This window comes from Rhinopithecus bieti, unplaced genomic scaffold (genome assembly GCF_001698545.2).
Source record: "Rhinopithecus bieti isolate Rb0 unplaced genomic scaffold, ASM169854v2 scaffold_2723, whole genome shotgun sequence".
NCBI lineage: Eukaryota > Metazoa > Chordata > Mammalia > Primates > Cercopithecidae > Rhinopithecus > Rhinopithecus bieti.
In genome coordinates, this window is record NW_016804119.1 from 425,452 (window position 1) to 441,610 (window position 16,159).

Sequence of the window (16,159 nt, forward strand, 5' to 3'; positions counted from 1 at the left end):
CGAGTGGCCTGACCATCCCTGCCCACGCATGATAACACCCAGCTATACGAGTGGCCTGACCATCCCTGCCCACGCATGATAACACCCAGCTATACGAGTGGCCTATTCCTGCCCATGTCTGAACTTGGCTGTCCACAAATGTCATCAGTTTCAGGAAAGCCAAAGTATTTTGTGTGTGTTTTTTTTTCACAGCACTTGTCTGGTTTCCCTTTCATTTTAAGCTCTGGCACCTCCAGCCTCTGCATTCCTCACAGTGCCACGACTCCACATGGGCAGGTACTGGAGAAGCCGCTGTGCACCAAGGTGAGATCTCCCAGCAGAGCTGCGAGAGACAGAGGCCACCGCCAGGGACGCAGGCCACCTCACTGTTCCCTCTCCACGCTGGACCAAGAAGGTGCCGCCAAGCTCATGCCTGATCTCTTTTTAACTTTTATTTTGAAATTCCTAGAGATTCGCAGCAGGATGCAAACAAATTATAAAGTCCCATGTACTCCTAACCCCATTCCTCCCACACCAGCGTCTTATTTGCAAGCCAGTGCGATGCCAACATCAAAAAGTGACATTGGCACAGTCCAAAGAGCTGATTCAGACTTTACCAGTTACGTGTGCACATGTGCGCGTGCATGTGTGTATGTGTGCGCACACCTCTGGTCATGTCACCATGTCGCCTCGCAGAGCCACTAGCACAATCAGTTGTGAGCTGCACCATCAGCACGGGATGCCCTTGGTTTCCCTTCACAGCCACCCCCACCTCTCCCCTGCATCCTGAACACCTGGCCAGCACCAATCCCTTTTCCATCTCCACTGTGGTATTTCACAAATAAGAATCCTGCAGTACACATCCTTTCCAAGTTGGCTTTTTGCACTCAGCATGATTTCTTGGAGGTACACCCACATTACTGCGTATCAATAATTAACTCCTCATTGCCGAGGACGGGTGTTTCTAATGTATTCAACACCTTCTGAAAGGGCATCTGCATGGTTTCCAGTTTTGAGCTATTACAAATAAAATGACAAAGGCTCTGAATATTTGTATGCCCGTTCCCACACGAATGGAAGTCTTCATTTCTGTGGGATACATGGAGTGCGCCATTTCTGAGCTTTCTTCCACCTCTTCACAGACATGTGGTTGGTAGCCCACACACACAGCTCTGCTAGAGAATTGGACTGCACTCCATCAACAGAACACAGACAAAGAAGAGACAGAAACAGCCTCCCCCGTGAACAGGAGAGCGGAAGGTGGACACACTCTGGCTGTTTGAGTCTGAGACCTGCTGCACTTTGAGATGAGTCAGGAGCCTCATGCTGACTTTTTCCAGCTTTGGTTTTGTGATTTTTGTTTTTTTTAACATCAAAAGCCAGAAGATCTATCCCATTTCTGATTCTTTACTTTTTAAATAATGTGGACATTTTAAGATAAAAGCATGCTGAATACCACCATTCCTTTTAAGCAAAATATGATTTCTATAAACCTTTCATCTCGGACTCTTTCGTTCTCAGAGAAGGGTGAAAGACCACACATCACACGCATTTCGCGACAAGCCTGAGGAGATGACAGCGCTTCACGGGAAAGACCGGGAGGACCGGGCTCGCCCTTTACTTTTCAAAGAGCACCTCCCTCAGCTGTGGGTTCACCTAAGGCAAGCCCAACCCACACATCACGAATGGGGAGCCAGGCCCCCAGACTGCCCCCTGCCACCCCTGCCCCAGCGACGGCAGGGCACACGCCACACTTCAGCCGCAAGCAGCCTTGATGCAACTGGTCATGGCTGTGGCTGTCGAGGGTCCTTTCCGATTAAGGAGATAAAGATTTTCTTCTATGTGACTTAATATTAATTTTAACTGTGTCATCTAAGACACGATGAGTCTTTAGAAGATTCTTTAAATATCACAAATGTGAACCACTTATTCTATGATTTAACCCATCAATGAAGAAAGAACACGGTAAAGATCATTACAAAAGCGCTGAGCAGGGCACCGCAGGGCGGCTGGAAGGTATGGTAGGGACCACGCTCTGGGCACGCGAGGCGGAGAAGGGGACCGGGCCAGGACTGTTCAGTGGGCTTCGGAACCCCAAACTGGAGACAGGGTGGCCCCAGCCCAGGCTGGCCAGGACCATTCAAGGCGTTGATGAGGAAGGGAAAGGTGTGAGCCCTGCTCCTTCAGGACACCCCAGGCTGGCCCATGGCTCACAGGCCCACACAGTGCCCTCTGATCCCAGCACTGGGCAGAGAGCTAGGCTGGGGCCTGCCCCACTTGCTGGTCAGTTGCCCAAGTGACACCAGGTGGCGAGTGCTGGAGACGGCAGCAGTGGCATGCTGAACCCAGACCAGGGCTGGCCCCAAGGCTGGAGTGCATATGGTGTGGCCTGGAAGAATGAAAAGGAGTTTCCCGGACTGGAGGGAAACACTGTGGAGGAGGGGCTTCTCTCACTGGGGTAGCAGTTTCCCATTTGCCCCAAATGGCAGGATTTCCATAGTATACATAGTATGAGTTCCACATCTTGGCCTATTATCCAGCTTTGGCAGTCTCATCTCCACCACCTGGAGAATAAATAGGATCTGCATGACCTCCACTCTAAACTGAAATACATGGCCGGGCAGTGGCTCACGCCTGTAATCCCAGCACTTTGGGTGGTAGAAGTGGGCGGATCATTTGAGATCAGGAGTTCGAAACCAGACTGGCCAACATGGTGAAACCCCATCTCTACTAAAAATACAAAAATTAGCCAGGTGTGGTGGCACATGCACCTGTAATCCCAGCTACTCGGGAGGCTGAGGCAGGAGAATCGCTTGAACCTGGGAGGCAGAGGTGGCAGTGAGCCGAGATCGCGCCACTATACTCCAGCCTGGGCCACAGAGCAAAACTCCATCTTAAAATAAATAAATAAACTGAAATACAGACTGTGGTACCACTATCCTTTTTTTAAAATTGTTATTAACAATTCCTCATAAAATGAAACGCTGTCAGAAGACTGAGCAGCTCAGGAGGTGAACTGCTGGCCCCGGCGAGTACTGATGATGGAGATGAATTTGGAAAAGCAGAACCTGTCCACGGTGGAAAATCAGGATCGATTTGGATTTGCCACAGAACTTCAAGATATTTGAGCGGCAATTCAGATGAGTGCCTCCAGAATAGTGGCTTTGAATATACCATTTGCTTTCTCCCTCCACTTGTGCTGAACTCTGAACTAGCCATCCTCTTTCCCATCTTCGTTCACACTTAGTGGCAAAGTGCTGTCACCCACTCAGCTCTCTGCTCTATGCAAGCACTAGACAACCTATGGGAAGAACACAGTGGCAGCAGGATCCTGTCTGTCCGGATGCAGTTTCTTAAGCAAGAGGCCCTGGTGCACCTGAATATTGTCTCTCCCTCTGAGCTCAAGATGGGTTCTCAGGAAAAAGTGCCGAGAAGGACAGCTCAAGCCTCTCCCATCACAGAGCTAGATTTTGGAGGAGCTGCTGGATCTCATGTAGACCAAGAGGAAATTGCGGATGAGAGAGCTATGCAGGATGTGGAATCATTGTCAAGTCTGCTCCAGGAAACCTTGGACTTTGATCAAGCTCAGCAGATAAGATGCTTTAATAGTAGATTGTTCCTGTACGATGCCTGTTGGAGAAGCTGAGTACTTGGAGTGAGGCCTGTGTACTGCAAAGCCTGTCTGAAGGACTGCTTTGAAATCCACATCAGAGATGGCCAGGTTCAATGCCTCAACTGCTCAGAACCAAAGTGCCCTCCGGTGGCCACTCCGGGCCAGGTCAAAGAGCCAGTGGAAGCAGAGTTATCTGCCCGTCATGGCTGCCTTCTCCTCCTGTCCACCTTGGAGCTGGTGGCAGATGTGGTGTGCTGCCCCCGCCCGTGGGGGCCTGTAGGGTGTGGCTGTACCACGGGCATCTGCTCCAGCTGCAACTTTGCCTTCTGTACCTTGTGTAGACTGACCTACCACGGGGCCTCTCCATGTAAGGTGATCGCAGAGAAATTAACAGACTTACAAAACGAATACCTGCAAGCAGATGAGGCCAAGACAAGATTTCTGGAACAGAGGTAAGGTGAGAGGGTGATTCAGAAGGCACTGGAAGAGATGGAAAGTAAGGAGTGGCTAGAAGAGAACTCGAAGAGATGCCCATGCTGTGGAGTTCCCACAGAGAAGTGAGGTGATGCCATGTACTGGCTGCAGGCACTATTTCTGTTGGGTCGGCGTGGGTTCTCTCTCTAGCAGCCCCTTACAAACATTTCGCCAGCCCTACTTCACCATGTTGTAACCGGCTGTTTCATGCTTGGATGTGAATGGAGATCATCTTTTGTCAAGTACACAAAGTAACCTTGCAGGATATTTACGGTACTATTCATTCACTCTTCCTGCGTAGAAGAGATGGAAGAACATGGCTTATATTTTCATCTGGTGAAGGTACATTCATACATTTTTTTTTTAATGTAAGTTGAGAAAAAATTTCTAAGCCAAAGGTTCGGAAAATGAAACTACAGAATATTAAATATTACAATGTGCCCAAAGTTCTGGAAAGTTAACAATTAAATATTTATTTTCTTCCCCAAGCTTTAGGTAAGGAGAAGAGGGGTCAAGAGTTAAACTTAGAGCCCTTCTGTCTCCAGGAAGCACCCGCAAGACACTGTGTTGGAGCTCCCTCAGGACTACTCCCTACAACTGGGGTGGGTAGAAAAGCCTTATGGAAATTATACTGAGAGCCTGATTTACTTCATGTTACTCACATTCCTTCCAGCCTAGGTTTCTGCCAAGTCAGTCCTCTTTGGAGGGAGCCATTTACTCTGTAACCGACTGGAAGGTCCAGTGTCATTTTGATCTACTGCTTTTCAGAATAGAAACTTAAAATAATTAAAAAAAAATTTTTTTTAAATACCACAGACACTGTGGGTCACTTGATATTTATTAGTGGTGTATGTGGTCCACTGGTTTCAGGTCAAATCTTGAATTTAGTGATAGTGACTCAGGAAGAATTTAAGTTCGATTCAACTTTCCTGGGGCACTAGAGCCTAGACTTAAGGTGACTTGTCTTTGCTATGTTTGTTCCACATTCTTTCTTTACCTTCTGTGTGTGGGGACAATTTTAATATTAATTCCAGCAACACATGATTTTGTTTCCTCTGCTGGACTAGGAGAAAGCCTAATACATTTCCAAGCTGAATGTTCCTGAATTATCTGCATTTTGAGCCTGTCTATACCACTGTAGTTCCACTCTTAACTTTCTGAACTTTTTTTTTTGAAGATCTTCTCTAACAGGCTATGGGAATTTGGCTTCCTACCCTAATTATTTTTTTCTTTTTTGCAACAGCAGTGTTTTGGGTGATAATTTTGGACTGATACCTACACCTTTTTCTGGATTTTGTTGCCTTTTTGAAAAACTGTCTTTCCTTATAGTTAGGTGAGTGGCTTGGTAGTAAAGTAAGATTTTTTGGAAAACAGGACAGAAAAACTGAACCACAGCTTGAGAATATATTCTTTTTTGAGGTAGAGTCTCACTCTGTTGCCTAGGTTGGAGTGCAGTGGCGCGATTTTGGCTCACGGCAACCTTCGTCTCCCAGGTTCAACCGATCCTCCCACCTAAGCCTTCCGAGTAGCTGGGATTACAGGCATACACCACCATGACAGGCTCATTTTTGTATTTTTAGTAGAGGCGGGGTTTCGCCATGTTGGCCAGGCTAGTCTTGAACTCCTGACTTCAAGTGATCCACCCGCCTCGGCTTCCGAAAGTGCTGGGGTTACAGACGTGAGCCACCATGTCCACCAAGAACATACTCTTTTCTCGTACTTTGTCATTGAAAATTGAGGAATCACTTTTAACTGTTTTAGGTGTGTGTCCAAAAAGTCAGCAAAGACTTATTTCTGGACTGTCAAAGAGGACGCTTAATCTTAAAATAAAATTTAAAATCATCTTAAAATTAGAACAGAGTTGCTGCTATTTATTCTGTCACCAAGGCAACTAATCACATTCTTAAATTGTTCGGCATATAACATATTATTAAGAGGAAAAAGGTCACAGAATAGCATCTCTTCTTTTTACCTGGGCTAGTGACTGAGCTTAGGTTTGAAGGCCCGTATTTTGTTTTAACCAGATAGTTTCATGGACTTCCATTCAGGACATTTTGTATAAAAATTGAAGTTAAAGAATAAGTTGAAGATAAGAAATGAAAATTAAAATGATTTGTTCTACAATTTTAAAAACACAGTAATTAAGCTTTTAAATGTGAATGATTCAATGTTTCTTTCACCTCTGGGAAACTGTACCAGACAAATCTTGTTTTCACACAACAATCACCCATGTGCTGACACTCGAGAGGTGAAGGCTTGGGGAAGTTACTCAGGCAGCTGAAGCCACATCCCGGGACCAGGGGCTCTCAGTGTGAGCCTGGCAAGACAGCCTGCCATGCGCTCCTCTGCTGGGGCGCCTGCAGGTCAGTGGGATGGAGGCTGAATGAGGAGTGAGAAGCAACATGTTCTAGACAGCATGAGAAGCAGCTGTGCCTGTGTGTAAGGCAGTGGACGCGGGTGTGTACAATGGGATGCGGGTACGCAGATGTGATGTGGGTGTGTAGATGGGACACAGTGCGTACGCGGGGACACGCCTGTGTAAATGGGATGTGGGTGTGTATGATGGGATGAGGGTAAGTAGATGGGACGTTGGTGTGTAGATGAGACATGAGGATGAGGGGACGCAGGTGAGTGGATGGGGTGTGTGGACTGGACGGGGGTGTGTAAATGGGACGGGGGTGCGTGGATGGGACGGGGGTGCGTGGACGGGAGGGGTGCGAGGACGGACGGGCGTGCGGAGGACGGCGACACGGGGATGCCGGAGGATGGGATGGGTGTGAGGATGGGACCGGTGGGCTGGTGTAGATGGGCGGGGTGTGCCACGATGGCGACACGCGTTGTGTAAATGGGATGTAGGTATGTATGATGGGACAAGGTAAGGAGATGGAACGCAGGTGTGTAGACGGGACACGGCGGTGACGGGATGCAGGTGATAGGATACAGGTGAGTGGATGGGGTGCATGGACGGGACGTGGGTGCGTAAATGGGACATGTGTGCGTGATGGAACGGGAGTGCTTGGATGGGACGGGGGCACAAGGATGGAACGGGGGTGTATAGATGGGGGGCGGGGGTACTGTGGGGTGAGGATCCCTATTTGACAGAGGAAGAAACCTGGGCTGAAGGAAACTGGACTCCTTTCCCTCACATCACAACATAAGAGGCAGAGAGCCAGGAGTTAAGCTGTGAGTCTAGGAAAACGCATTAACCTGAACTACAGACAAGCATTGAAAATACATCTCCCTGGCCGGGCGCGGTGGCTCAAGCCTGTAATCCCAGCACTTTGGGAGGCCGAGACGGGCGGATCACGAGGTCAGGAGATCGAGACCATCCTGGCTAACACGGTGAAACCCCGTCTCTACTAAAAACTACAAAAAACTAGCCGGGCGAGGTGGCGGCACCTGTAATCCCAGCTACCCGGGAGGCTGAGGCAGGAGAATGGCGTGAACCCTGGAGGCGGAGCTTGCAGTGAGCTGAGATCCGGCCACTGCACTCCAGCCTGGGTGACAGAGCGAGACTCCGTCTCAAAAAAAAAAAAAAAAAAAAAAAAAAATACATCTCCCTATCACGATGCCCAGAGTCCACAGTGAGCTTGCACTTAGCTCCTTACTGCAGGCCCTGCCCCTATAAATCCTACTGGTTCACCCGGCGCCATCTCCTACTGGCTCACCCAGACCCTGTCTTCCATGGACCCACAGGACCCTGTCTTCCACTGGCCCACCAGATGCTGTCTCCCACTGGCTCACTAACACCGTCTCCCACCATCCCACCTGGTGCCGTCTCCTAGCGGCTCACCTGACCCCATCTCTCACCGGCTCACCCAGCACCGTCTCGCACAGGCTCACCAGGGCTCTTACTCCTACTGGCTCACACTAACACTGTCTCCTACCACCCCACCCTACACTGTTTCCCACCAAACCAAGTGAAGGAAGGGCCTCAGGAAGGCAGGACGGCAGAAGGGCAGTGTGGCCTGAAACCTTCTACCTCGTCTTGGATCCTGGCAGCTCCTGTTCCAAACCTTGACCCCTCGTTAGGGAGAAAAACACGTGGTCACAGCTATGCACTGTGAAGTCTGCACCGTGAACAGTGTAACCAGTGTGCCCCGTGCAGTGACCAGAAAACCAACAATCTAATCAGCTTCGACACCAAAGCTGGAGGAAATCAGCGTGCACAATTCTCCCTACGGAAGGGAAGGAAAATCGAGACTTACCCGTCGTGAACTGGCCTTTCAGCTTCTGAAAGACAGGGTCTTGTGCAGTGGCCTGCGCCCGCCTGGCCAGAGACTCGGAGGCTGCACTGGAGAACATGGTCGAGACGTTGGACACATTCTCCAGGCCCACCCCAAACGTGCTCACCAACTTCTTGACAAAATTGAGAGTGTGGGGGGTGATTTTAGCATCGGACACCGCTCCGCTTTTCTCAAATGCCACGGAGTAACATTTCGCCAGGCCCTGTTGGAGCTGCCTGAGAACCTGGTAGAAAAGAGCCAGAGACAACTGACAAACACAGCCCTCCACTCCAGAACCAGCAGCCAAAAGCGCCTGTTGAGTGCGGCCCTCCCAGCCCAGGGTCATCTCTGCACCTCCCAGCAGGACCCACACACAGCAGGTGTGAAGTCGGCGTGTGCGAGAAACGGGACGCCTGTGCGTGCCGCATGGGAGCAGGTGCTTTTCACCTTGGGGAGTAAGTGCCCTGAGCATTAAAAAACAAAAACGGAAAAGCCCCACTTTTTCGGATCATACACCTGTCTGCAATTAGCCACAAAACCCCTGTATTTTCAGGCAGCTGTACTGTTCCCACTGTGTGTCTGCATGCACGCATGAGACTTCACAGCAGTAAGGAGCTGGCCCCGCGGCTCAACCAGGTAAGCATCCGGGCAGTGAGGCGTAGACGATTTTGTCATCAGCGGAAGCCAATGTTATTAAGGAAGTGGTCTGACTGCTGAAAAGACCCCACATACCTACAATTTCCCATCTCTGGAAATTATAAACCTGTTACTCACGCCACTACTTCTGCTCACAGCTGGTTAACAGTGGCACTCAGGTCAACGAGCTCAGAGAAGTGAGCACAGCCAGCATTTTAACAGCAAGAAGCAGCTTCCTCAATTCCACCCTCTTTTATGTCTTCTGCTTCGAATCTTTAAGGCTGTATTAGTGTGCGGAGATAGCTATTTGCCTGGTCCATGGTTAAGTTCAACAACAAATATATAAAAGGACCGGCAGCTAAACCTCAAGGGAAGAGAATCACAGAAGCATACAGAATGCCACGTCCCCTCTACAAGAAGCCACCATGTGCAAGATCAGAGCCAAATACCTCTTCATGCCAATTTTCTCTGAACCAGACCATCTGATCGACGATGCCTTCCAGGGAAGACAGAAGGGTGGGGTGGAGCTCTCGCTGCATGTGCATGATTCGGCTGCAGCGCCACATGGGTGCTGTTGCTCTTATGGGCCCTGGATCTGATGCAGAATGGGACTGGTTACCCACTGAACTTGGCTGCTGCTGTCCAGAATCTGAGAGCAACACACACAACGCCAGTGTCAGCGCAAAACCGACAGACGCCAGGGCTTGGAGCACTGCAGGACCCATGGGCCAAAGGAGCGCTGGTTCCTGCCGGCGTGTGAATCCTCACAAGACCGCTTCCCCAGGGACTGCGTGGGAGAAGGCCCTGGTTCTAGGCGTAGGTGCGCTGAGGGACGCGGGAAGGGACAGTGCAGTTGTCTACAACGCGGCTTCAATCCGTTCCATTAAATAAACCCATGTATGTGTTTCAAAGGATGCAGCTGTGACAACACGCCGCCTGGTAAGTCCAGGTGAGGGCGCACAAGGGTTCCCTGAGCACTCCTTTTAACGTTTCTGTTAGGTCTGATCATCGTAAACATACATGTTTAGAAAAATATCTCACAGTATGTTACACGTTCCTTGCTACTATAAACTCAGAGATCTAAAAGTAGTTAATAGGAAACTGGTTTGGAAAGCCAAGCCAATTGCAAAATACTGCTTTTGAAAAATATGGTCATTTTTCCCTATGAGATACACTGCAGAGCCCTTAATGACAATTTTTTTCTGAATTTACCTCTCTACACTTAGTCTTAAAAGTAAAAAACCTTAATTTGCAAATGACCAAGACATGAAGCCACCTAGGGAGACTGACTCTCCAGAGGTTAGAGCTGAAAAGTGCCATGCAGCCCTCATCCACCGCCTCTCGCCAACCAAGCACGGTCCACGGCCCTTAGGAGATTCAGCATTGAAAACAAGGGGCAGTGAACAGTCCTCTTGTTGAAGTACCATGGTTAGTGGGTACCTGAAGCCATCAAATCAGTTGTTGCTTTGCATACAAGGGCTATTCAATATAGATTAAAAGTCTTACACTGTGAGTGAGATTTCACCAACAACTGGTAAGATTGACTTCAACGCTGATTCTTCTCACAGCTGGAGATACTCCTCATAACTTCCACACACAAACACACACACACACACACACACACACACCCACACACGCACCTGGCATCTGTGCTGTGTATCGGGATGCACTTACTACTAAGGAGGAAGGTAAACTTTACAATTTTCTGAAGCTGAAAATTTCACATATTTTCTCTACCTATAGATCAAATCACTGGGATAAATGAACGCCTGTTACATCCTGGCAAAAGAGAGACTACTCAGATCAGGCTTTGCTTCCTGCCTTACAGTGCTGCCCACTGAGGACAGACTGGCCATGGCTAGGAGTGAGCTGCAGGGCAGGGGATGTCTGCGGTGGTCTGTCTGGATGTGGGGCACCCCCTGGAATAAGCCCTTCCTGGCCTGGCCTGCCGGCCCCACCCGAGACGTACCGCTCTTGTAGCGTTCCCGCTGTTCTATTTTCAGGGTCAGGTATAGGGTCCGGATGGGAAAGTAGACCGCTTGGGGATACACACGTCCAACCTGCTCAGAGACAAGACATCATAAATAGTGCTGCTCTCCACTGAGCTATGGATAATTTGTACTGAAAATAACCAATGTCAAGTCAGAAACAGGTGTCTGATCTGCCTCTGGAACAAGAAAGCAAATACTACAGCACTGATCTGACGCACAAGGCCAGGTTCAACATCAGGCAAAATGTTTACTTCACTTTATTTTTTATTTTATTATTTTTTTTGAGACGGAGTCTTGCTCTGTCGCCCGGGCTGGAGTGCAGTGGCCGGATCTCAGCTCACTGCAAGCTCCGCCTCCTGGGTTTACGCCATTCTCCTGCCTCAGCCTCCTGAGTAGCTGGGACTACAGGCGCCCACCACCTCGCCCGGCTAGTTTTTTGTATTTTTTAGTAGAGACGGGGTTTCCCCGTGTTAGCCCGGATGGTCTCGATCTCCTGACCTTGTGATCCGCCCATCTCGGCCTCCCTAAGTGCTTGGATTACAGGGTTGAGCCACCGCGCCCGGCCTACTTCACTTTAAAAGAGCCAAGACACATCAACACATGCATTTCATCAACTCCACCCAAGAACTGTGAGTGACAAGGAAACCACGCTTTCCTTCCAGGCAGTAAATCTGAGGAAGGCAAAACGCACGTGTCCCCAGATCTCACTGAAGCAAATAAAAAAACCTACAAATACCAGCTAATCTTTCTGTCAGGCACAATTCACTGTGGATTGTGAACTAATTCCATTATCAAATAACTTTATTCTGCATAACTGCAGCTGGGAGGAGATGGAGAGATGTCCGTTTCAGTTAAGAAACTCCCGTTTTATAGAACTGGAGTTCTGTGGCTGACAGGATAGTACCATGTCACTTGGATCCTTCAGAATGTGCCCATGAAATGAAGGAAGGAATAGCATCTAAGCTATCACAGGCACAGGCAGCTGCTCTTGAACCTGAGATATTCCACGAGTGATGAGACCAAGTAGGTCGGATCTGCACCCTGAGGGTAAGCACTACACAGAATGCCGGGACTGAAAAACACAGCTGCCTCCTCAACGAAAACCAGGGCATTGTTCAGGTCCCACACAGCACAGGTGGTGCTTGCAGGAAGGAGCCAGAAGAATGGGTGGGCAGAGCGTGGGCCCAGCTCCTTCCTAAAGACCTTCGCGGACTCCTGTGGCACTTCATGATTTTACAAAAGCAAGCACAAAGGCGCTGTGTCCCAAACCTCACTGCGGCTACGCTTATGCCATTTCTGGTCCTCCTCCTATGCCTGGATCGTTTCACGGGAGAGGGATATCCTGGAACCATTCTCGAGAGATGGTTACGAGAGCCTTTCCAGAGGGCCTGGCCTGTCCGCTTCCCCAGCCCTGCCCCACTGCCCTCGAGAACTGTGGGTTCCTTATGACGCATTTCAATTGTCAAAAGGACGACAGCCACAATCACGGGAATGTTTTAGTTTAAGGGCAGCTCCGAAGAGCTCCCAGCATATGACAAAAAATCAGAGGAAAACTACCCATCAGATTCAGGGCTCGCTGTCATTCTCAGGGTACCCAATGGCAATTGTACATTTTAGTACAAGTTTATTTTACTTGCATTATATATGAGAAAATATTTAAGAAATTACAATTTGAACGCTGAACTGCTTTATTAGCTATTTCAACTGACATATTCTTTAATAACTTTTAATTACGCTTTATATTAAGTAATATCTAGATGATTATGTCTTTCCAGCTCTTTAACTTATTTTTAATACTTTGAGCACTCAAATTTCTTTCTGGGAAAAAAAAAGAAGGCAGAATGAAGACACAAGGTTTTGTGCACGTCAACAGCGCCACCCTGCTCTTCCCACCTGGCTAATGAGATTCAAGAGCAGTTTTCCCTCCGAGCCCACCAGGCAGGTGAGCAGCTGTGGGATCCAGGCCAGCCACTGGATGGGTGGCACACCAATGCAGTACTTGTCAACGGCATCTGCCAAAGTGTTTTTGTCATCATCAAAACTCAAAAGCCACAGCACCTGAGACAGAAGGAGAAATTCTAGAGTTGAATGACAATTCTGAAGCCCTCAAGCAAGAGACTTTTCCCCAACATTACAACACTGTAAAAGCGGCTTTACTGGCCATGTAAAAAAAGTATCTCTAAGAGGGCCAACATTATTGCTAAACTTAACATAAATCTTACAGTATATATAACCTAAAATTTAAATACAGATTTTCTCTTTAGTTTGTTTTGTTATTGAGACAGTCTTGCTTTGTCACCTAGGCCGGAGTGCCGTGGTGCAATTTTGGCTCACTGCAACCTCCACTTCCCGGGTTCAAGCGATTCTCCTGCCTCAGCCTCCCCAGTAGCTGGGACTACAGGTGCACACCCACCACGCCTGGCTAATTTTTGTATTTTTAGTAGAGATGGGGTTTTGTCATGTTGGCCAGGCTGGTCTTGAACTCCTGACATCAAGTGATCCACCCACCTCGGCCTCCCAAAGTGCTGGGATTACAGGTGTGAGCCACCGCGCCCACCCTTTTAATGACAATTACTCACTGATCTAATCCACTGGCTAGCAGTGAACAGTGACTAACTGTAAGACAGCAATAGGCAGATGCCTGGGGCCTGCCCACCCATTAACTCACACTCATGATCTTATCCAAACACAATGAACTTTTGCTAAAACTCTCAGATGCTCATCACCCTGGCATCAGGGAGGCCACAGACTGGCAGCCAGGTGTCCATGGACGACTGAAACAATTACATCTGGGTGTAAGCAACCACGAGTAAGGCACTGAGGCAGCACATGTAGCTGTCTCTGTAGTCGGCTTTAACCGCCATGTGCTGGTGTACATTCCAAATTTTTACATTAAATCAAGGAATTCTAAAAAATCCAAACCTTTAATGAACAAAATAGGAAAGGGAACAATTTATTCTTGGGTTTCCTGCTGGAATTAATTCTGGGTTTTATCTGTCTGCTTCTTGGGGGAAGACAGGAAGCCACATGAAGGAGGAACCTGAATGTCAAGTGCAGTGAGCACGTGGGCGACACCCACCCTGAGCTCAGGGCTGCCGGCGGTGGCGGCGGGGGTGGAACCATGCAGAGAGAAACCCACAACCACCCCAGCATGCCGGCTCTGTGGCTGTGCTGACAGCGGCCCTGCAGGGGAGGGATGACAACCTAATGGGCATCCAGGAGGGAAGTTCTAGCTCCACATCCCCTCCTCAGCCCTCTGTTCCGTGTGAGCTCCCACAGGCAGTGCTAGACTCGGGCTCTAGGTGAGGCTTTGCCACTTGGAAGTTCTGGGGCCCTAAGAATGTCCAGGCCTCAGTTTTCTCAGCTTTAAACAGAACTGTGAAAGATGCTTTGAAGAGTAATGAGGATTAAGAGTTAAGGTATGAATCATGCCTCACACCCAGCATGGATGAGTGAATTGTAGCTAAATTTCGGTCCATATCTGAAGGCGACCGATGACCTCTGGTCAAAGCTCATTTTTTCGGTCTCACCTTGGCTAAGTATTTCCTCGATTTGCTCTCGTTTTGATGCCGGCAGGCGTGCAGGTAGCAGGTGATGGCAGACACGCCCAGGTGCAGCTGCCGCTCCTTCACGAAGATGTTCTCCAGGTAGTCGCCCCACATGGCCCAGGCTTTCACCAGCACATCGTGCATCTGCACGGCTGCAGAGAAGGCTTTGTTTGCCTCCTCGGACCTGTCAGGAGACAGAAAACCGAAATGCGTATGGTTTTCAACTGAAGCGAGCTTCACGTAACCTGAAATTGACCAGTATAAAATGAACACTGCAGGGCACTTGGTCCATTCGAAATGTTGTGCAACTGCCCCATAAACGGTCACTCTGAGCCCCTCCCACTCCAGCCCCTGGGAACCTACAGTCTGCCTCCTGTCTCTGTGGATTGACCGGTTCTGCACATTTCATATAAACTGAATCATACATCATGTGATCTTTTGAATCTGGCATAGTGTTTTCGAGGTTTATCCATGTTGAAGCCTGTGTCGGTACTTCATTCTCTTTAACAAGTGAATGACATTCCATTGCATATATACACCATAAACATTTTGGTTATCTGTTCATTCGTGCTGTTTCCACATCTTGGTTACTGCAAAGAGTCCTGCTACAAACATTCCCAAACAGGTATCTGTTTGTTTCAACACTTCTGGGTGTACACCAGGGAGTAGAAATGCTGGTCACGTGGGAACTCTATGCTTACTTTTTGTGGAACCATCAAACTGTTTCCACAGCAGTTACACCGCTTCACTATGACACCAGCAATGTACCAGACATAGCAAGGGAACTTCAGAGCCATGTGCTTTATGATACAGATGCAAACATCCTCAACAAAAATGAGCAACCCAACTCCGGCAGTGGATTAAAAGGATTATCCGTCATGACCAAGTGGGATTTATCCCAGCAATAAGGGTGGTTCAACATGGGAAACAGAAAAGTCAATATAAATAAAACCAATCAATGTGATATATGACATTAAAAGAATGAAGGAAAAAAAAACCACGATCATCTCAGAGGACAGAGAAAAAGCCATTTGAAAAAAATCCAACATCCTCTCATGATAAAAATACCCAGCAAACTTAGAACAGAAGGGAAATTCCTCAAGCTTATAAAAGACATCTACAAAACACCCACAGCTAACATCATACTCAAGGATGAAAGACTGAATGGCTTTCCCCAAGAGCAAGAAAAAGACAAGGATCTTGTCTTTTTTTTTTTTTTTTTTTTTTGAGACGGAGTCTCGCTCTGTCACCCAGGCTGGAGTGCAGTGGCCAGATCTCAGCTCACTGCAAGCTCCGCCTCCCGGGTTCACGCCATTCTCCTGCCTCAGCCTCCCGAGTAGCTGGGACTACAGGCGCCCGCCACCTCGCCCGGCTAGTTTTTTTTTTTGTATTTTAGTAGAGACGGGGTTTCACCGTGTTAGCCAGGATGGTCTCGATCTCCTGACCTCGTGATCCGCCCGTCTCGGCCTCCCAAAGTACTGGGATTACAGGCTTGAGCCACTGCGCCCGGCCGGATCTTGTCTTTTTTAATTCAGCACTGTACTTAAGGTTCTAGTCAGGGCAATTGGGAAGAAAAAGAAATAAAATGCATCCTTACTGGAACAGAAGATGTAAGTCCATCTCTACCTGCAGTTGACAGGATCTTATATGCAGAAAAGAAGAATCCCCAAAAAGTAATTAGAGAAATAAACT

The 16,159-nt window shown here is 48.5% G+C and overlaps 1 protein-coding gene and 1 pseudogene across 1 annotated transcript in view; one reads left to right on the top strand and one right to left on the bottom strand.

The window, feature by feature from the left end:
- The window catches only part of TRRAP (transformation/transcription domain associated protein), a 136,828-nt gene that overhangs the window by 13,652 nt on the left and 107,017 nt on the right, over positions 1-16,159 (bottom strand). Inside the window, 5 exon segments of the mRNA XM_017864450.1 lie at positions 8,275-8,536; positions 9,378-9,523; positions 10,898-10,988; positions 12,813-12,977; positions 14,450-14,651. Of these exon segments, the coding sequence (XP_017719939.1) occupies positions 8,275-8,536; positions 9,378-9,523; positions 10,898-10,988; positions 12,813-12,977; positions 14,450-14,651 (866 nt within the window).
- Positions 1,552-4,287, top strand: LOC108523563 (E3 ubiquitin-protein ligase RNF14 pseudogene; annotated as a pseudogene).